Here is a 19,157-nt window from a genome sequence, read left to right on the forward strand (position 1 = left end):
GCCCGCACCTCCGTGGGGACCAGGGGGGGGGGACGCGGCGGGGGGGGAGGGGGGGCGCGACACGTCACGACACGTCATCGCGCCGCGGCTGCAGCGCTGGGGACCCCACCCCGGCCCCCCCCCCCGGGCGATGGTTTGGGGGTCCCGCAGCCCCGGGCCCTCACCTCCGCCCCGCCCCGGGCAGGCGCGGGTTAACGCCCCGCCCCTCGCCCCGCCCCCGTGACGTCACGGCCGAGGGTTTCTCCGGGCCCGTTCGCCGCCACCGAGCTCGCACGGTGCGTGCGCGTGCGTGTGCGTGTCGGGGTATTTAAGCGTCTCGGGGAGCCGTTGGGGGTCCCTAGACCGTTCCGCTGCCCCCCAGGTTCCCCCCCATGGCGCTGCGACGCGCTGCCCCGCTGCTGCGCCTGGCCCGGAGCGGCGTCCGCTGGGGGGGCTCGGCCCCCCCGCCGCAGGGTGAGTGGGACGAGGGGCCAGACCCCCACCTGGACCCCCCCACCCCGTGCTGACCCCCCCGCCGTGTCCCCCCCGCAGCCTTCGACTGGCGGGACCCGCTGGGGCTGGAGGGGCTGCTGGCGCCCGAGGAGCGGCTGCTGCGGGACACGCTGCGGCAGTACTGCGGGGAGCGGCTGCTGCCGCGCGTGCTGCGGGCCAACCGCCACGAGGGTACCCCCCGGGCACCCCCCCCGACCCCTCCCCGCAGCCCCCGACCCCTCCCTTGCACCCCCACCGCCCCCCAGTACCCCCCGACCACCACCCCCGGTCCTCCCTGCTCCGCGGCTCCTCCTCCAAACTCTCCCCCGTGTCCTCAAATAACCCCACGAACCGCCCCCCCCCATCCCCCAGCTCATCACCCCGTTCCTCCCTTGGTGTCCACGGCCCCTCCCCCAGCACCTCGAATACCCCCCAGCACCCCTTGGCATCCCGTGACCCCCCCAATAATTCCCATTACACCCAGGCACCCCCCAAATACCCCCAGCACCCCTGAGATACCCCCAGTGCCCCCAACATGCCCCACAACACCCCCCACACCCCTGGGGGGGCCAAGCCCCAGCGGGGGGGTCCCCGCTGCCCCCCACCCCTGCTCAGGTGCCCTCATGCCCCACTGTGCCCCCCCCCCCCCCCCCCAGTCTTTGACCGGGAGATCATCTCTGAGATGGGGGCTCTGGGGGTGCTGGGCCCCACCATCAAAGGTGAGCGGGGGGGCGATGGGGGGACCCCCAGGGGTGGGGGAGACTTCAAGGGGGGCTGTGGGGTCCCTGGGGGGATTTTGGGGTGCCCCAAGAGACAGCACGAGAACTGGGGGGCTGCAAGGGGTGGATGTGGGGGGTCTGGGGCCCCCCCAGGGTTACCAGGGTATTACTGGGGGGGGTCCAGGGCGCTATGGGGGAGTGCTGGGACCCCTGGGGAGGGGTTGAGGTGTCCCCCGGGGCAATGAGAGGGTTTGGAGGGGCTGGGGGGGGGCCGTGGTTCCCCTTGGAGGTGTCCTGGAGGGGGCAGGGCCCTCTCATGGGTTTGGGGGGGTTCCTGGCGTGGCAGAGGGCTGGGAGGGACAGGGGGAGCAGGGTTGGGATTCCTGGGGTTGGGGGGTCCCGGGGGTCTCTGCAGGGTGTGGCTGGGTGTCCCGGGGGTCTCCATGGGGTGACGCTGTCCCCGGGGGGCAGCTGGGGGTCCCGGGGGGTCTCTCTGGGGAGATGCTGTCCCTGGGGGGCAGCTGGGGGTCCCAGGGGTCTCTCTGTGGTGATGCTGTCCCTGGGGGTCCCGGGGGTCTCTCTGGGGTGATGCTGTCCCCAGGGGGGCGGCTGGGGGTCCTGGGGGTCGCTCTGGGGTAACGCTGTCCCTGGGGGGTGGCTGGGGGTCCCGGGGGTCTCACTGTCCCCAGGGTACGGCTGCGCGGGCACCACGTCGGTGGGCTACGGGCTGGTGGCGCGGGAGCTGGAGCGGGTCGACAGCAGCTACCGCTCGGTGCTGAGCGTCCAGTCCTCGCTTGTCATGCACCCCATCCTGGCCTACGGGACCCCCGCCCAGCGGGACCGCTTCCTGCCCCCCCTGGGTGAGCGCCGTGCCAGGGGGCTGCAGGGGGGTGGGGGGTGGGGGTGACTGTGGGGCGGGGGGGGCTCACGGGGTCCCCCTGCCGCCCTCCCCAGCACGGGGGGAGCTGCTGGGGTGCTTCGGGCTGACGGAGCCCAACCACGGGAGCGACCCCGGGCGCATGGAGACGAGGGCGTGCTACAACCCCGGCGCCAAGACCTACACGCTGCGCGGCTCCAAGACCTGGTGAGCCCCGAACCGGGGGGACGGGGACCCCTGACACCCCCTGCACACCCCCCCGACCCCCTGCCCCCCCCGCGCAGGATCACCAATGCGCCGGCGGCCGACCTGTGCCTGGTGTGGGCGGTGTGCGAGGAGGACGCGCGGGTTCGGGGGTTCCTGCTGGAGCGGGGGATGCCCGGCCTCAGCACCCCCAAAATCGAGGGCAAGTTCTCGCTGCGCGCCTCCACCACCGGCATGATTGTGATGGACGACGTGGAGGTGCCGGAGGAGAACCTGCTGCCCAACGCTGTCGGCCTGGCGGTGAGGGGGGCCGCGGGGGGTGTGGGGGTCCCACCGCAGGGTGGCTGGCCCTGCTGACGCCCGCTCGCTGCAGGGCCCCTTCGGCTGCCTGACGCACGCGCGGTACGGCATCGCCTGGGGCGCGCTGGGCGCTGCCGAGGCCTGCCTGGAGACGGCGCGGCAGTACGTCCTCGACAGGTAACACCGCGGCCGGGGGGCTCCGGGGGTCCTGCTGGCCCCCGGCCCACTGCCCCCTCGCTGCAGGAGCCAGTTCGGGGGGCCGCTGGCACGCAACCAGCTGGTGCAGAAGAAGCTGGCGGACATGGTGACGGAGATCGCCCTGGGGCTGCAGGCCTGCCTGCGCCTCGGCCGCCTCAAGGACGAGGGCAGGTGGGCGCCGCGGGGGTCTGGGGCGGGGGGCGGTGGCGGCAGGGGGGGTCCCAGCGTCCCCTTCCCCGCAGGGCGGCCCCCGAGCTGGTGTCGATGCTGAAGCGCAACTCGTGCGGAAAGGCGCTGGCCATAGCCCGGGAGGCGCGGGACATGCTGGGGGGGAACGGCATCTGCGACGAGTACCACGTCATCCGGCACCTGATGAACCTGGAGGCCGTCAACACCTATGAAGGTAGAGCCGCGCCGGGCGGGATGTGCGGTCCTGCCGCGCCTGCGACGCCGCGGCACCACGCAGCCTGGCCGCTGCCTCGCCCACAGGAACCCACGACATCCACGCGCTGATCCTGGGCCGAGCCATCACCGGCATCCAGGCCTTTGCCCCCGGCAAGCCTCCGGCGCCGCGGGACTAGCGGGAGAGACGGTGCCTGGCACCGCGCCGGTGACACGTGCCTGCGACGCTCTGCGTTGTGACCGGCACCAGGATGTTGCCCGTGGGGGATGTGGCCGCTCCCCGTGGGGAAGGACGAGGAGATGGAGACCGGACCCAGTGCCACCGATGGGACCTGCTGTCACCAGACCCCGAGACCGCGTGTCACCGATGGGGCTCGGTGTTGCCAGCAGAACAAGGTGTCACCCAACAGACCTGGTGTCACTGGCGGGACCCAGCAGCCCAGTTGTGCCGGGCTTTGCCGCAGAGCCTCTTGGCCGGTGAACTGCCCCGGTGCCTTGGCCGTCCTCGCAGCCACTCGCCAATAAAAGGTGGAGAAGCCACCCCACGGCAGCCTCCATTCATCAGTGCCAGCCTTGTCAGCATTAATTAAGCTGCCAGGATGCGGCTCTGGCATGGAGAGGGGGCCCTGCTGTGCATGGTGAGGTTTGCCCTGGCAGCCCCCCGGACTCGGCCTGGGAGGTTTTTTTTCTCTTTTTATTCGTGCTAAACCCAAACAGCAACGGAAAAGCCCTTTTGGGCCCAAATCCCTGTTTCCTGCTCGCAGCCACGCTGGCAGAGCAACGGTGGTGATGCCCATCCCGCAGGCGGGGGCCGGGGGTGGCTGCGGGCTCGGGGGTCCCTGCGGCCCCGGGGCCCCCTCAGTCCTCGGGCTGGAGGCAGAGGTCGCGGTAGGCCGCCTCCACGGTGTGGCAGACCTGCTGGAGCTCGGCCTCGGCCTGCCCCACGCGCTCCATCACCTCTGCCAGCTCCTGCAGCCGCTCCTGGATCAGCTCGTTGTGGACGCCATAGAGGTGGAAGAGCCGCTCCTCCAGCTGCTCCGCCAGGCCCGAGACCTGCCGTGCCGGGGACGAAAAGGGGGGAAACGGCTCATGGGGGGTGGGCTGCGCTGCTGGCACGGCCGGCGCCCCGCTGCCATCCCCGGAGGGGGGGTGGCAGCTGTGGCTGCCCGTGCTGGCGCAGCTCCCAGCCTGGCTTGGCTGCTGCCACTGCCAGCTGCGCCTGCGGTAGCTGGAGCGCCAGCCGCGCTGGCCACCGAGTGCCGAGTCACCGCGGGCCGCAGCTGCTGAGGCTGGGCTGCCATCTGTGCCTGGGCCTGCGGGAGCCCCCCCCTCGTGGCCCCCCCGGCTGCGGGAACACCGGCGGGAGCAAGGTCCGGCATTGTGTGCAGTGAGCGACGCTGTGCTGGGGTGGGGCAGCCGTCCCCACCCCCTCCACTCCCCGCAGCGCTGCCCGAGGCAGCTGCAGCCGCCCCCGAAGGAGCTGGGGTTGGTCCCCAGCTGCGCACCGGCGCATGCGGCACACCCGGCTCCACAGCCAGCCCCGGCGCCCTGCGTGACGCCACTCATGCCGTGCTCCGTCCCTGCAGCACCTCGTCCCGCCGCTAATTCGGGTGGAATAACGTGATTAAACTCCTCGAGCAGAGCCCGAGGGGCTGGCGCGGGCGGGGGGCTCCCCGCCCCGGGCCCCACCTTCAGCAGCAGGCTCTCCCTGAAGCCGCTCATCACGCTGTGGTCCTCCTTGCGGCTGTCGTTCACCCTGTCGATGAGCCGCTGCGCGCGCTGCCGCAGGCCCCCGACGCTGGCGTCCAGCGAGGCGAAGTAGCGCGAGGCCTGGCCGTCCAGTGCCGCCTCCGTGCTGGGCGGCGGGGCCGCGGGCAGCACCGCTGCCCTGGTCGAGAGGCAGGAGCCACGCGTCAGGGCGTGGCCGCTCGCCTCCACCGGGACGGCGCGAAGGACCCCGCGGGCGCTGCCCTCCCCGCGCTCCCCGGTCCCCGGCTGTGGGCAGAACCGGGCGGCGCGTTACCTGTCGGGGTCCTTGCCGGGGGGCTCGTCCCGGCCCAGCCCCGCGGAGAAGCCGCTGTCGCCTGGCTCCGGCTCGGGGCCCTCGCGCTCCCTCCGCGACATGGCGGCCCGGGGAGCCGGCGGGGCCTCGTAGGGGGTCGGTGGGCTCCGGGGCCTGGGCCGGGCCGCGGCAGCCACGGCGCCGCCGGGGGCACCGGGACCTGCCGCCCTGAGGGAGGGCGGTGGGCGGGCCTCGGCGGGTGACATGCAGCGGCGCCGGCCAATCGGCGCCCGCCTGGGCCGCGGGGCGGCCAATGAAAAGGCGGCGCGAGAAAAGGCGGGAACTCTGGGCCGGGCGCTGAGGAGAGGGGGTCGGAGCTGCGATGGCGCCGGGAGACGGGACGCGACCGCACCGCACCGCACAGTAAGGCCGTGCCGGCCCGCACCGCGCTCCGTGAGGGCCCCCCGGCCCCCCCCACCCCCCCTCCCGCAGGGAGCGAGGCACCCGGCTGGGCTCGGCCTTTATTGGGGCTCCCGCGTGGGTGGCCCGGGCACTAGGCCTCCAGGCGGCACAGCGGGCTGTCGTAGACCGTCTGCAGGTTGACGCGGTGCCCCACCAGCTCGCGGATGTTGTTGATGCCGTACTTGATCATGGTGGGGCTGTGGGGGGAGAGGGGGTCAGCGGGGACAGCGACGACCCCCCCCTTCCCCCGCCGCCAGACCCCCGACTCACCGCTCCAGCGAGAGCCCCCAAGCGATGACGGAGACGTTCTCGGGGAGCCCCATGGGCAGCAGCAGCTCGGGGCGGAAGACCCCCGAGTTCCCCACCTCCACCCACTTCTTCAGGCCTGGGGGGGGGAGGTGGGGCCCAGAGGGGTGAGGTGGGGGCACCCCATGGACTCCCCACCTCAGGGAGAGACAGGGCCCCCCCACACCGGAACCCCAGAGTGCCCCCTCCAGCAAGGGACGGAGGCCGGGCTGACCCCCACCAGGCCATCCCAGAACCCCTCACCCTACCGGGGTACCCCGCAGCCCCCCACCCCGTGGGGGAGAGGAGGAGGCCAAGCTGGCTGCCACCCCTGAGGGTCACCCAGGTTCCCCCACCGCTGCAAGGACACACGCAGACCCTGGGGTGCCCCTCCATTCTGTGGGTATGGACGGAGACCCTGGGGCTCCTTTGGGGGCTCACACAGACCCCAGGAGCCCCCTGTTCTGCAGGGGGGCCCACGCAGAGCCCCAGGAGCCCCCCACTCCATGTGGGGACCCATGCAGACTCCCCCGGGGCCCCTCTCACCCTCGTGGTAGCTAAACACCTCCATGCTGGGCTCCGTGTACGGGTTATAGGCCGGCTTGAAGCGCAGCTGGGTGATGCCTGGGGACAGAGGGAGGTGAGGGGGGCCTTGAGGAGCCCCTGCGTGCCCTCCCCCGGTGCCCCCCGTACCCAGCTTGGTGAAGAACTGCCGGAGGATGCCCATGAGGTGGCCAAGGGTAAGGCCGCGGTCGGCCACCACCCCCTCGACCTGGTGGAACTCGGCCAGGTGCGTGGCATCCAGGCTCTCGTTGCGGAAGACACGGTCGATGGAGAAGTATTTCACCGGGGAGAACTTCTCCTGGGGGGGGGGGGGGGGGGGAAGCAAGGGAGCGCTGGGGTCAGGTGGGGCCCCCCCTGCCCCTCCCGTGCCCCCCCAGCCCCGTTGCACCTGGCGGGACAGCTGGTAGAGCGCGCGGGCGCTGGCAGACGTGGTGTGGGTGCGCAGCAGGTTCCTCCGCGCCTCCTCCAGCCGCCACTCGTACTTGTACCTGGGGGGGGGCGGCTCAGAGGGGGAGCATAGCCCGGGGGGGCATGCCCCCCCCCCCCCCCGCCGCTGCCCCAGGGTCTCGTCCTCACCCCTGTGAGCCGTAGCCTCCCTGCGAGTGGACCTTCTTCACCTTGGCTGTGTAGCCAGCGGGTAGCTCGGTGGCCTTGGCGGGGTCTGGGGTCACGCAAACACCGAGGGGGGGTCAGTGGGGTTGGGGGGGCCCTGCGTACCCCCCCACTGCCCGCCGCACCCACCCTGCAAGAAGAACGTGTCGTGCTGATCGCGGGCCGGGTGCTGCTGGGGCTGGAACAGGGCGTCGAAGTTCCAGAAGGAGCTCTCCACAAAGTTGTTGGTGGGCATCTCCGTGAACCTGGGGCCTGTCGCGTCAGGGGGGGCCGTGCCCTCCCAGCCCGGGGACCCCCCGACCCGCTGCGCCCCCCACTCACCCCATCTCCAGGAAGATCTGGCGGAGCTGGGAGCGCACCTTCAGCAGTGGGTGGAGGTGGCCGCAGGCGGGCGGCAGCCCCAGCGCCGAGAAGTTGTAGGGCTTGAAGGGGAGCTGCCGCCAGGAGCCCCTGCGGGCGTGGTCAGGGGGTCACGGTGGGGTCAGGGGGTCACGGTGGGGTCAGGGGGTCACGGTGGGCCCCCCCAGACTCACGTGGCAATCATCTCTGGTGTCAGCTCCGTCTCCTGCCGCGCCACTGCGGTGCTGAATGCGCTGCCCTTGCGGATCCAGTACGACTTGAGGGTGCTGAGGGGGCGAGCGGGGGGTCAGGGGGTGCCCTCAAACCTCCCCCCCTCCCATCCCCCCCTCTCTGCGCTCACACTTCCAGCAGCAGCTTCCTCCTCTTGAGCTCAGCGCGCTCGCGCTCAGGCAGGGCCTCGGCCTCCCCCCGCTGCACCCGCTGCAGGCTCTCCTGCACCCTGTCCTGCACCTCGGGCACCTGCAGGGACGGGGCGCAGGGGGTGGCCGCGTCACGGGGTGAGAGGGACTGGGCAGGGGACAGACCTCCGGGGATGGGGACAGGGCAGGGGACAGACCCCCGGGGACAGCACGGAGGACAGACACCCGGGGACAAGGACAGGGAGGGGGACAGAGCCTTGGGGGTGGGGACAGGGCACAGACCCCCATGGATGGGGACAGGGACACAGCAAGGGACAGACTCCCTGGGGACAGGGACAGAGCAGGGGACAGCATGGGGGACAGACCCCCAGGAACAGGGCGGGGGACGGATCCCTGTGGATGGGTACAGGGCAGGGCACAGACTCCCGGAGCTGGGGACAGGGTGGAGGACAGACACCCAGGGACAAGGACAGGGAGGGGGACGGCCCCCCATGGATGGGGAGAGTGCAAGGATAGACCACCTGGGGACAGGGAAGGGGACAGACTCTTTTGGCTGGGGACAGAGCGGGGGATGGACCCCCATGGATGGGGACAGACTCCCAGGGACAGGGCGGGGGACAGACCGCTGTGGATGGGTACAGGGCAGAGTACAGACTCCCGGGCTGGGGACAGACCCCTGGGGACAGACCCCCAGGGACAGGGCAGGGGACAGACCCCCGTGGATGGGGACAGGGCAGGGCACAGACCCCCGGGCCGCCCCCCGACCCGTGGACACTCACGGCACGGAGGACGCGGGGCCCGCCGGGCGCCCCCTTCTCCAGGCGCAGCCACTTGTTGGCCATGGCCTTGCTGAAGCCCACCGAGCCGCCGGGCAGCTTCTGCGGGGACGGGGCGGCGTGAGGGACCCGCGGCCCCCCGAGCCCCCCCCCCGCCCCACTCACCTTGGCGTCGGCCTGCGGCAGCCCCTCGGCCCGGAGCCCCCCCCCCCCCCGGCCCCCCCACCCCGCTCACCATGGCGTCGGCCTGGGGCAGCCCCTCGGCCGGGAGGCTCCGGAACAGCCGCACCTCGGGGCTGCCGGCCCGCAGCACCTCCGCGCCCTCGGCGCTCAGCTCCCACCGCCGGGCCGCGCGCGCTTCCGCCTCGATCACCTGCGGCGCCGGGGGCAGCGCGGGGTCAGCACCGGGGTCAGCACCGGGGCCACCGCCCCCCCCGCGCCCCGGCCCGGCGCCCCGCACCTGCCCCAGCGCCTGGAGGCTCTTGACGGCGCCCACCAGGGTCTGGTGGTCGAGGCCGAGCGCGGCGGCCGCCTCCAGGCTGCAGAGCCCCGCGCTGGGCCCCGCCGCTTCCCGCTCCAGGTGCTGCAGCAGCCGCTCGGCCACGCTCGGCGACATCGCGGCGGCCGGAAGCGCTCCGGCGCCCGCCGGAAGCGAGGCGCGGCGCGCGCGGAGGGGCGGGGCGGGGCGGGCGCCATCTTGAGCGCGGCGGGGCCCCGCGCGCGGCTTCGAGAGGGGCAGGCCGCCAGGTGACGCGGGGGCGGGGGGGAGGCTGTGACGTCACGGGGCTGCGGAGTGACGTCACGAGGAGCCAGGCGACTTTGCCGCGCGCCCCGGGCCCGCGAGGGTCCTCCCCCGCCTCATCACCCCCAGCCCGTCACCGTGGCAACGGGGACCCCGGCCGGTCCCTGCGGTGACGCCAACGCCGGGCGCCCCGTTGCCATGGCGACCGCCCCTGGGACCACGAGGCACCGGAGCAGCCCCTCCCTGGGGTTCACACGGGGTGTGACGTCACCGGGCCCTATTACATCATCGTTGCATCACAGCTCCACGCGAGATCACAGATCCCTGCAGCGAGAGGCAGGACCCCTCTCGCATCGTGTCGGGGCCCCGCCCCCCTCCCGCGGCCGTGACGGGTGCGAGCCCCGCCCCCCACGTGGCCCGCGGGGGGCCTGGCCCTTGAAGCGCGCCCATCCCCACGTGACTGCGGTGACGCACCCCGCGGAGGGAGGGCAGGAGCGCGCGGGAGGAGGTGGGGGGGGCGTCTCCCTCCGAACGCGTGGTCACTCCTCATTGGCCCCCGCGGTCAGCCAATGGGAAGCGGCCATCTGGGACGCCAACGTTCGGGGGCCCCGTCGCCGCCGGCCAGCGGGCGGCCGGCCAATGGGAGCTGGCCCCGCGCGGGCGCGGGCCAATGGGCCGGGGCCGGGGGCGGGCCGAGGGGCGGCGGGCGGATAAAAGGCTAGGACGCCACCACCCCCCCCCCCCTCCGCAGTGTCGGGCGCCGCCGGGGCGGGAGGGAGCGTCTGGGCTGTGCCGCGCCGCGTGGGACCGCCGCCATGAGCCGCCGCCTCCGCCTCCCCGCCGTGCTCGGCGCCCTCCTGGCGCTGGCGGCGGCCGGGCCCACGCAGTTCTTCCGGGAGGAGTTTGGGGACGGAGGTGAGGGGGGGCCGGGGCCCGCTGGGGGGTGGGGGCGCGGCCTGTGGGGTCTCCTGAGGTGAAGGGGGGTGGGGGGGCGTCCCCTGAGGTGAGGGAGGCGGCTGCGGGGACCCCGGGTGTCCCCCTTAGGGCAGGGAGGGTACGGGGCAGCCTGCAGACCGCCCTTGTGCCGGATGTCAGTGGCTGTGGTGGAGGGTGAGGGGTCTCACCTGGGCTGTTGGGGATGGGGGCCCTGTGGGGGGTGGAGGATCCAGGGTGAGGAGGGTGAGGGTCACGGGAGGGGTAGGTCTGTGCATCAGTGGTGAGGTGGAGCTTGGGGATGTACAGAGGACTGAGAAATCTAGGAGAGGGGTAGAGGTCAGGAGGAAGATGGAGGTGGTTCAGGGCCCCCTTGGATGGGGAGTCCTGGGGAGAACTTTCTGTAGGTGGTCTGGGCTGGGGCACGGGGCCCTGCGAGGATGCAGGGGCTGAGAGGCCCCCTCTCAACTTGAGGGGCCAGAGAGGCAGCGGATGGGGACTGCCAGGAGCGTGGCTTCCCCAGGGGCACCTCGCTGGGGCAGTGACAAATGGGGGCTGGGGTGTTCCCATGGGAGGCCAGACAGCACCTGGCTTGCGCTGGGGGTTTGTGCTTCTCTGGGACCGCAAATCCTTCTGCAGCCACACATCAAGAGACACCCCAAGACCTTGGCTCCCAGTACTGGGGGGGAGGAGCGGTGTGGGGGTTCCCTATCTCTGGTTGTGGGTGTAGGTGGCCAGCTCTGCTCAGTGGTCTCCTGTGGAGCGTGATGGGCCTCGGGAGCTGCCTGGCTTCCAGTTCTGCACCTGGCGGGGTGGGGAGGGGGCAGAACCGGCTCCCTGGTTGCGGGAAGGGGGCTCAGGGTCCTGAGCACTCCCCTCCTGCAGACGCCTGGACCCAGCGGTGGGTGGAATCGAAGCACAAGCCTGACTACGGCCGGTTTGTCCTCACGGCTGGGAAATTTTACGGCGATGCTGAGAAGGACAAAGGTGAGGGCACCACTGGGGCTGTGCTGTGCTGGGTGGGGACCCCCTGGGTTGGGAGTCCCCCCCACCCCAACGAGCCCACGTCCTGCAGGGATCCAGACAAGCCAGGATGCCCGGTTCTATGCCATCTCCTCCCGCTTTGAGCCCTTCAGCAACCGGGACAAGACACTGGTGGTGCAGTTCACAGTGAAGCATGAGCAGAACATTGACTGTGGTGGCGGCTACGTCAAGCTCTTCCCGGCCAGCCTGAGCCAGGAGGACATGCATGGCGACTCCGAGTACAACATCATGTTTGGTGGGTCCCTGGCCCCGCAGCCCCCCCCTGGTGCTGAGCATGGGCCCCCCCTCATCCCCTGTCCCCCCCCAGGCCCCGATATCTGTGGCCCCGGAACCAAGAAAGTCCATGTTATCTTCAACTACAAGGGGAAGAATGTCCTGATCAACAAGGACATCCGCTGCAAGGTGGGTGGGTGGGACAGGGCCGGGGGGGCTCGGCCTTGGCCTGGTGGGGTCCGTGGCCCCCCTGAACTGCCCCTCCCAACAGGACGATGAGTTCACCCACCTCTACACGCTGGTGGTCCGGTCCGACAACACCTATGAGGTAAAGATTGACAACGGACGTGTGGAGTCGGGCAGCCTGGAGGAGGACTGGGACTTCCTCCCTCCCCGCAAGATCAAGGACCCTGAGGCACGGAAACCCGACGACTGGGACGAGCGGGCCAAGATCGATGACCCTGAGGACACCAAGCCTGAGGTGAGGGGGGCTCTGGGGGGGCTGTGGTGGTGGCCATGGCGGTGCCCTGACCCTGTCTGGCCCCCCAGGACTGGGACAAGCCCGAGCACATCCCTGACCCCGATGCCAAGAAGCCGGAGGACTGGGATGAGGAGATGGATGGGGAGTGGGAGCCCCCCGTCATCCAGAACCCTGAATACAAGGTGAGGTGGGGTCTGGGGGGGCCAGGCCGTGCCCCCCACACCCCCTGCTGACCCCCTGGCCCCCCAGGGCGAGTGGAAGCCGAGGCAGATCGACAACCCTGACTACAAGGGAAAGTGGGTGCACCCCGAGATCGACAACCCAGAGTACAGCCCCGACCCCCAGCTCTACGCCTATGACAGCTTCGGTGTCATTGGCCTCGACCTCTGGCAGGTGGGTGGGGGGGAGGGGGCCCCCCCAGGGGCCCCCCCAGGGCCCCCCCTGACCTGCTTTCCCCGCAGGTGAAGTCCGGCACCATCTTTGATAACTTCCTCATCACCGATGACGAGAAGCTGGCAGAGGAGATGGGGAATGAGACCTGGGGGGCCACCAAGGTAGGGGAGGGGCTGGGGCTGCCCCCTGCTGCCCCTGCCCCGCCCCCCCATGACGGCGCCGTGTCCCACAGGAGGCCGAGAGGAAGATGAAGGAGCAGCAGGACGAGGAGCAGCGGAAGAAGCAGGAGGAGGAGGAGAAGCAGCGGAAGGAGGAGGAGGGGGACGAGGAGGGGGACGGGGACGAGGAGGAGGAGGAGGACGAGGAGGAGCCCGAGGCCGAGCCCGAGGAGGAGGCGGCGCCGCGGGACGAGCTGTGAGCGCGGCCGGCCCCGGGGCCGTAGTGTCTCTGTGAGACCGGGACTCTTTTCTATGGCCGCGGGCCCGGGGCGGGGCTCAGGGACTGGGCGGAGGGGGGGGGGGGGGCGCGGCGCCCCGCTACCGGCGGGGGAGGCGCTCCGCGGGCGCACGTGACTGTACGGGTGTCGCGATCCGGTTTCTATTAAATTAACGCTCGTCCCGGCTGCCGTCTCCGCTCCACCTGCGCCATCTTGCCTCCGCCGCCGCCATTTTGTGCCGTGCCTCACGTGACCGGCGCCGCGCCTCTCCTCGTGTCACGTGACGGGCACCGCCGAGAGGGAGGGCGGGCAGCGCTCGCTACGTGACGAGTTCCGGCCGCGCGTCACGTGCCGGAAGTGGCGGGGCGCCTAAGATGGCGGCGGCGTGAGTTGCATGTTGTGGGGCCGCCGGGAGGAGCCGCCGCCGCGCCATGGCGGTGACCGTGACGCTGAAGACGCTGCAGCAGCAGACCTTCAAGATCCGCATGGAGCCGCACGAGACGGTGAGCGCGGGGCGGGCGGGAGCTGGGCCGCGCCCCCGGCCTGGGGCGGGCTCCGGCCCCCCCCCCCCCCCGGAGGGGGGAAGCCAGGGGCTTTTCCGCCCTCGCGGAGCCGTCGCGGCTCCCTGCGCCGCTGCCGCGGTCCGGGAGGTGTCGGGGCTCTGCGTCCCGTTCTGCTGCCTCCTGGGGGGGGCGAGCGGGCCTTGTGTCCGCGGGGGGGGTGGTTGCTGTCGTTGTGCCGTGCCGGAGCCCCACCGCAGGGGTGCCCGGGTCCTCTGGGCCCTCCCCAGGGCGAGGGACAGATACCTGGGTGGGGGTGACCCCCCCCGGGCTCAGGGCACCTCCCCAGCTGCTGCCTCCCGTGCCCAGGGGCTGTTGCTCCGCTGGCCTCAGGCGGGCGGTGACTCCCCCGTCTCGGGGAGCCCAGGTTGGTTTGGAGGGCAGCCCCTGACCCCCTGCGCCCCCAGGTGCGGGCACTGAAGGAGAAGATTGAGGCGGAGAAGGGCAGTGATGCCTTCCCCGTGGCTGGGCAGAAGCTCATCTACGCTGGGAAGATCCTGAGCGATGATGTCCCCATCCGCGAGTACCGCATTGATGAGAAAAACTTTGTGGTCGTTATGGTGACCAAGGTGGGACCCCTCCCCCCCCAGATCTGCTCCTAAAACAGGGCCTCCCCCTGCACCCCCCTGCCCGCTCACGAGCCCCTGCCTCAGGCCAAGTCGGCGCTGGGCACCACGGCCCCCGAGGCCGGAGCTGCCAGCGCCTCGGAGCCTCCCGCAGCACCTGGGCCCCCCCCGGCCGCGGACACCGTCCCCCCGCCACCGGCTGCCCCCAGCGAGGAGACTCCATCCCACGACCTCCCTCCGGTCACCCCAGCGGAGCCTGCAGCGGGGTAAGGGGAGACAGAGCCCCTAGGTGGGGGGGAGCAGGGGGTGAGGAGTGTGTCATTCTGACAGAGCCTGTGGTTGGGGGACCAGGGGGGGTGGCAGCAAAGCCTCTGTGGGGGCTGCGGGGGATTAGGGGCCGGCACAGAGAAGATTTACAGGGCGGGTAGTGGGAGGGCTGGGGCTGGGCCAGTGTGGCAGGAATGTGGGGTGACAGGAGATTCTGGGGGGGCCAGCTGTGCCCTGGAGGTCCCAGAAAAATGCCTGCTACCACCTGTCTCTCTTGAATCTGCAGCTCTGTTCCCCCCCCGGGTAGTGCGGGGCGCTCGGCCGACGCCGCCTCCACCCTCGGTGGGTGCTGAGGGGGTGGGATGGGGGTCCCCTGGGTGAGGGGAAGTGTGGGAGAAGTCCCTCGGGTGTGGGGGTTTGTGGTCTGCAGAGGGCCGTTGGGGTGGGGGCTTCCCAGCACGTGGTGGTCCCTGGCATGGGGAGGGAGGTGGGGGGGTCTGGGGTGGGGATGGAGAAGTGGGGGAGGTGTCGTGGAAGATGTTTTGGGGGTCCCCAGGTGAGAGAATGGGGAAAGTGAACGGGGGTCTTTGTAGTTTGGGTTCTTGCTAGAGGGCAGTGGGGATAAGGGGGAGGGGCAGGGGGTGGGGGTCTTGTGGCCAGAGGGGCCTGGGGGGTCCCAGGGCCCGCGCTGACGCGAGGCCAGCAGTGACGGGCTCGGAGTACGAGACGATGCTGACGGAGATCATGTCGATGGGGTACGAGCGGGAGCGGGTGGTGGCCGCGCTGCGCGCCAGCTACAACAACCCCCACCGTGCCGTGGAGTACCTGCTGACGGTGAGCTGGGCACAGGGGGGGCGGGGCAGGCACTGCTGACCCCCCCTGCTGACCCCCGTGGCCCCCAGGGCATCCCCGGCAGCCCCGAGACCGAGCGCCCGCCCGTGCAGGAGAGCCGACCCCCGGAGCAGCCAGCGCCTGAAGGTCGGTGGGGCAGGGCTTCTGTGGGACACGCCTGCTGGGTGGGGCTAGGGCTGGCCCCACCCTGGTGGTGTGGGGAGGCTCTGCCCCCTTTGGGTGGGGCTCGGGGCTCCTGGCCTGGGGGTGTGGCTTGAGCGACCCAACCAGCTGAGGTGTGGTGTTGGTTGTGGTGGCTGGCAGTGATTAATGGATGGGTGGGGCTGCGGCAGGCTCCACCTCCTGGGGCAGTGTGTGGGGAGGCTGGGGGCATGTCCTGGTCAGTGCCCCTCCCCTGGGCGTGGCTGCTGGCCCCGCCCACCAGCCCCACCCACCGCAGGGGAGAACCCTCTGGAGTTCCTTCGGGAGCAGCCCCAGTTCCAGAACATGCGGCAGGTGATCCAGCAGAACCCGGCCCTGCTGCCCGCCCTGCTCCAGCAGCTGGGCCAGGAGAACCCCCAGCTCCTCCAGGTACCCGCGAGCCCCCCACCGCCCCCTGGCCCCCGCAACCCCCTAGCTCACCCCCCTGCCCCCCTGCGCCAGCAAATCAGCCAGCACCAGGAGCAGTTCATCCAGATGCTGAACGAGCCACTGGGTGAGCTGGGCGACCTCGAGGGCGAGATGGGCGCCATTGGGGATGAGTCCCCCCAGATGAACTACATCCAGGTGACGCCTCAGGAAAAAGAAGCCATAGAAAGGGTAAGGGCACGGGGCTCCGCGGGGCTCCATGCTGGCAGCGGGGACTGGGGGTACCGGTGTGGCTGGTCTGCAGACGCTGGGCACGGCCAGTCACTGACAGCCATCAGGAGGAACCGGCATTCACAGCACTGAGGAAGTCGGGGAAAGGGTCTGCTGAAAAGCAGTTATTAGGGCCCAGAGTTAACGCTGCAGGAGGCACAGTGTTCTTATGGCTGCTAAGGAGGGCAGCGGGTGGGTTGTGGTTTCTGGGCTCCAGAGTGAACAGCAGCAGCAGCACCCCACTCATGGGCATCAGAATGGCCATAGCTGCCATTGTTACGGACCAGAGTCAATGCTCCCCCTTGGCAGCGTGTAACACTGGGGGCACACTGCGAGAGTTGTCAGTAGGGCCCAGAGTTAACAGCCTGGGGGCATGCTGCGAGAGCTGCCAGTAGGGCCCAGAGTTAACAGGCGGGGGGGAGCCATGCCGGCCCTGGGGGCAGCAGGCCCAGCGCCCACTCCCCCGCAGCTGAAAGCGCTGGGCTTCCCCGAGAGCCTGGTGATCCAGGCCTACTTCGCCTGCGAGAAGAACGAGAACCTGGCGGCCAACTTCCTGCTCAGCCAGAACTTCGACGACGACTGAGGGGCCCGGGTGGGTGCCCCCTACCCCTCCCCCTCTGGGCGGGCCACGCTGCCCCCCCGGGGGGGTCCTGCCGCGGGGGGGGGGAGGGTCCCAGCTCCACCCGGCCCCCTGGGGCTGCAGCTCTGCCTTTGGGGGGGGGGGGGGTGGCGGGGCCGGGACCCCCCCTCGGGCCCCGGCCCCGCCACCCCCTGAGGGAGCAGCAGCGACTGGTGGAGCCCCCGGGACCCCTACGCTGGGGGATGCTCGGCAAACGCTTTCTCCTGTGTCCCACCCCCCCCCTTCCCCATCTGGCCCTGGGGGGTGGGGGGGCAGCGCGGGAAGAACCACACCTCGGGGGAGAAGAGATTAAACGCAGAATTTTAAACCCATTCTGGGGTTGCGTGGGTGTGATTGGGGGGGGGGCTCAGGAGGAGGGGGGGGTCCCGGGGGGGGGCCGGGTGGCGGCGGCGGCCTCGGCAGCAGCCATGGCAGCGCGGGCGGCCTCCTCACGCTCCTCCCGCCGCCGCCGCTTCTCCTCCCGCCGCCGCCGCCGCTCAAGGTCCTGCAGCAGCGCCTGGGCGCGGGGGGGGGGTCCCGCCGCGGGTGGGGGTCCCCAGCCCGGCCTCCGCCAGCAGCCGCTGCCGCCGCGCTGCCTCCTCCCGCGCGTGCTCCCGCGCCTGTGCCCGCTCCTGGCGCCAGGCGCTGATCCGCGCGGGCATGGCAGCCAGGCTGCGGGCCACCAGCTGCGCCCTGGGGGGGGACACGGGGGGGTGGGGGGCGCGGGCATGGCGGCCAGGCTGCGGGCCACCAGCTGCGCCCTGGGGGGGGACACGGGGGGGCTCCCAGCTCCTCCTGCCCCCCGCTCCCAGCCTGTCCGCAGGCTCCCTCCCCTTTCTCCCAGTTTGCACCAGTTCTCGCCGCCAAACCCCGACCCCAGTTCTCCCATGCCTCCTCAGACCTAGTGTCCACTCTCCCAGTGCCCCCCCCAGCCCCGACCCCAGTTCTCCCAGTGCCCCCCAGCCCCGACCCCAGTTCTCCCAGTGCCCCCCCAGCCCCGATCCCAGTTCTCCCAGTGCCCCCCCCAGCCCCGATCCTAGTTCTCCCAGTGCCCCCCCCAGCCCCGATCCCAGTTCTCCCAGTGCCCCCCCCAGCCCCGATCCCAGTTCTCCCAGTGCCTCCCCAGACCTAGTGTCCACTATCCTAGTGTCCCCCAGCCCCGACCCTAGTTCTCCCATTTCCCCCAGTGCCTCCCCCCGGCCCCGCCCACCTCTCCTCGCGCCGTCGCGCCTCCTCCCGCTCGCGCCGGTCCAGCGCCGCCTCCACCTCGCGCAGCGGCGGGTCCCACTCGCGCTCCTCCTCCTCCGCCGCCCGCAGCTGCTCGGGGCCCGGCCACAGCCGCCCCACCGGCACCGCCGCCGCCTCCCCGAGCCGCCCGAAGCGCCGCGCCGCCGCCCGCAGGTCCGAGGGGTCCGCGGGGGCCGGGGCCGGGCGGGGCCGCAGGGGGGCCGCTCGGTAGGGCCGCGTCGGGGCCGCGAGGGCCGCCGAGACGGGGGCCCGGCCCGGCGCCAGCGCCCGCCACAGGGGCGCCGCCATCTTGCGCGGGCGGCGGAAGTGAGCGCGCCGGAAGCGGCCGAGGGCGAGGGCGGAAGCGGCTGAAGGCGCGGGCGGAAGCCGGGCCGGGAGGTGACGAGCGGGGGAGGAGCCGGGGCGGGGGCGGAGCCGGGTCGGGGAGGAGCCAGGTCGGGGGCGGAGCCAGGTCGGGGGAGGAGTCTGCGCGGGGGAGGAGCCGGGGCGGGGCCGCGGCTGCCCGGGGTGTGGGGACCCGAACGGGGGGGGAGAGGCTGAGACACACCCCCCCCCCCCCCCCGCCCCGTGTTGCGGGGACCCTGGGGTGCCCCGCCTTGGGGCGGGGGGCGGCGGCAACCCGCAGCGGGACGGGACGGGGGGGGGGGGGGGGCGGCTCTCCCCGCCGCGATGCTCCGAAGCCGCCCCCCCCACCCCCGGAAGGAGGGGGGGGACGGGGGGGGCCTGGGCGCGGGTTCCCCCCCCGCCCCCTCCCAATGCTTTTCACTCGCGGCCAAGCGCCGCGCGCTGCCAAGGGTTCGGCGGCGTTAACCTGTTACCCCCCCCCGCCCCGCCCCCGCACGCCCGGGTTCCCTGCGCGGGGGGTGGGGGGCGGCGTGCGGGCGGGGGGCGGGGAAAGGGGGTGGGGGGGAGCCCGGACGCCCGGGTCCGCTCCTCGCGTGGGCCCCACGGGGGGGCCACGGCCCCCGGACGCCTGGGTCCTCCCCCCCCCGGCTCGGACCGGAGCTGCCAGGGGCGGGGGGAGCCCTAATGGCTTCCAGGCCTCGGCAGCTGGCAAAAACCCGACGCTAACCAGAGCCAAAATCCCCTGAAATCGCCCCAAAACATCCCCTGGGCCTCCCCGAATTGGAGACCCCGCCCCCACTGCAGCCCCCAGCCCCCCCGCCTGCTGGGGGACCCAGGTGTTCGGGCTCCCAGCCCCCACTCCCCCCCCTGAAACCGGGGCCCCCAGAAACCCAGCCAAGGGGAGGGGCTGGAAACGGGCCCATTTTGGGGCGGTTTGGCCCGATTTTGGGGCCTTTGCGGTTCCTTCGCTCCCTCCTTTGTCCTTCCCAGCCGCCGAGACCCCCCCAGTCCCGGCTTTGCCCGCGGGGGG

General features: G+C 72.1%; 6 protein-coding genes across 6 annotated transcripts; 3 read left to right on the forward strand and 3 right to left on the reverse strand.

Annotated features, from left to right (window-relative positions):
- Positions 1–215: 215 nt before the first annotated feature.
- On the forward strand, positions 216–3,739 carry GCDH (glutaryl-CoA dehydrogenase). The gene is made up of 11 exons (XM_075412591.1): positions 216–275; positions 362–453; positions 532–663; positions 1,128–1,190; positions 1,880–2,050; positions 2,145–2,274; positions 2,352–2,571; positions 2,645–2,748; positions 2,815–2,940; positions 3,012–3,172; positions 3,259–3,739. The coding sequence occupies exons 2-11, from the start codon at positions 372–374 to the stop codon at positions 3,348–3,350; spliced, it is 1,281 nt and encodes a 426-aa protein (XP_075268706.1). The 5' UTR covers positions 216–275; positions 362–371; the 3' UTR covers positions 3,351–3,739.
- A 125-nt stretch (positions 3,740–3,864) lies between these two features.
- Positions 3,865–5,552, reverse strand: SYCE2 (synaptonemal complex central element protein 2). The gene is made up of 3 exons (XM_075412601.1): positions 5,195–5,552; positions 4,861–5,059; positions 3,865–4,224 (listed from the first exon to the last, which is right to left on the reverse strand). Exons 1-3 carry the CDS (start codon positions 5,437–5,439, stop codon positions 4,030–4,032), a joined length of 639 nt encoding a protein of 212 aa, XP_075268716.1. The 5' UTR covers positions 5,440–5,552; the 3' UTR covers positions 3,865–4,029.
- A 128-nt stretch (positions 5,553–5,680) lies between these two features.
- Positions 5,681–9,229, reverse strand: FARSA (phenylalanyl-tRNA synthetase subunit alpha). Its single transcript, XM_075412589.1, has 13 exons — positions 9,052–9,229; positions 8,827–8,964; positions 8,595–8,693; positions 7,797–7,915; positions 7,630–7,722; positions 7,418–7,546; positions 7,226–7,341; positions 7,061–7,145; positions 6,873–6,972; positions 6,614–6,782; positions 6,467–6,544; positions 5,906–6,020; positions 5,681–5,832 (listed from the first exon to the last, which is right to left on the reverse strand). The coding sequence occupies exons 1-13, from the start codon at positions 9,205–9,207 to the stop codon at positions 5,727–5,729; spliced, it is 1,503 nt and encodes a 500-aa protein (XP_075268704.1). The 5' UTR covers positions 9,208–9,229; the 3' UTR covers positions 5,681–5,726.
- Positions 9,230–10,077: 848 nt separating this feature from the next.
- Positions 10,078–13,019, forward strand: CALR (calreticulin). The gene is made up of 9 exons (XM_075412592.1): positions 10,078–10,248; positions 11,152–11,253; positions 11,342–11,545; positions 11,618–11,712; positions 11,795–12,004; positions 12,073–12,186; positions 12,254–12,397; positions 12,466–12,558; positions 12,630–13,019. Exons 1-9 carry the CDS (start codon positions 10,149–10,151, stop codon positions 12,813–12,815), a joined length of 1,248 nt encoding a protein of 415 aa, XP_075268707.1. The 5' UTR covers positions 10,078–10,148; the 3' UTR covers positions 12,816–13,019.
- A 147-nt stretch (positions 13,020–13,166) lies between these two features.
- On the forward strand, positions 13,167–16,634 carry RAD23A (RAD23 nucleotide excision repair protein A). Its single transcript, XM_075412593.1, has 9 exons — positions 13,167–13,336; positions 13,801–13,962; positions 14,047–14,225; positions 14,513–14,568; positions 14,933–15,060; positions 15,129–15,204; positions 15,518–15,648; positions 15,721–15,876; positions 16,385–16,634. Exons 1-9 carry the CDS (start codon positions 13,265–13,267, stop codon positions 16,496–16,498), a joined length of 1,074 nt encoding a protein of 357 aa, XP_075268708.1. The 5' UTR covers positions 13,167–13,264; the 3' UTR covers positions 16,499–16,634.
- Positions 16,635–16,670: 36 nt separating this feature from the next.
- Positions 16,671–18,070, reverse strand: GADD45GIP1 (GADD45G interacting protein 1). The gene is given in 3 exon segments (XM_075412600.1): positions 16,671–17,064; positions 17,066–17,227; positions 17,745–18,070. Coding segments are annotated over 3 exon segments (651 nt in total). The 3' UTR covers positions 16,671–16,901.
- Positions 18,071–19,157: the final 1,087 nt, after the last annotated feature.

Source organism: Opisthocomus hoazin, unplaced genomic scaffold, assembly GCF_030867145.1.
Source record: "Opisthocomus hoazin isolate bOpiHoa1 unplaced genomic scaffold, bOpiHoa1.hap1 HAP1_SCAFFOLD_115, whole genome shotgun sequence".
In the NCBI taxonomy this organism is placed as follows: domain Eukaryota; kingdom Metazoa; phylum Chordata; class Aves; order Opisthocomiformes; family Opisthocomidae; genus Opisthocomus; species Opisthocomus hoazin.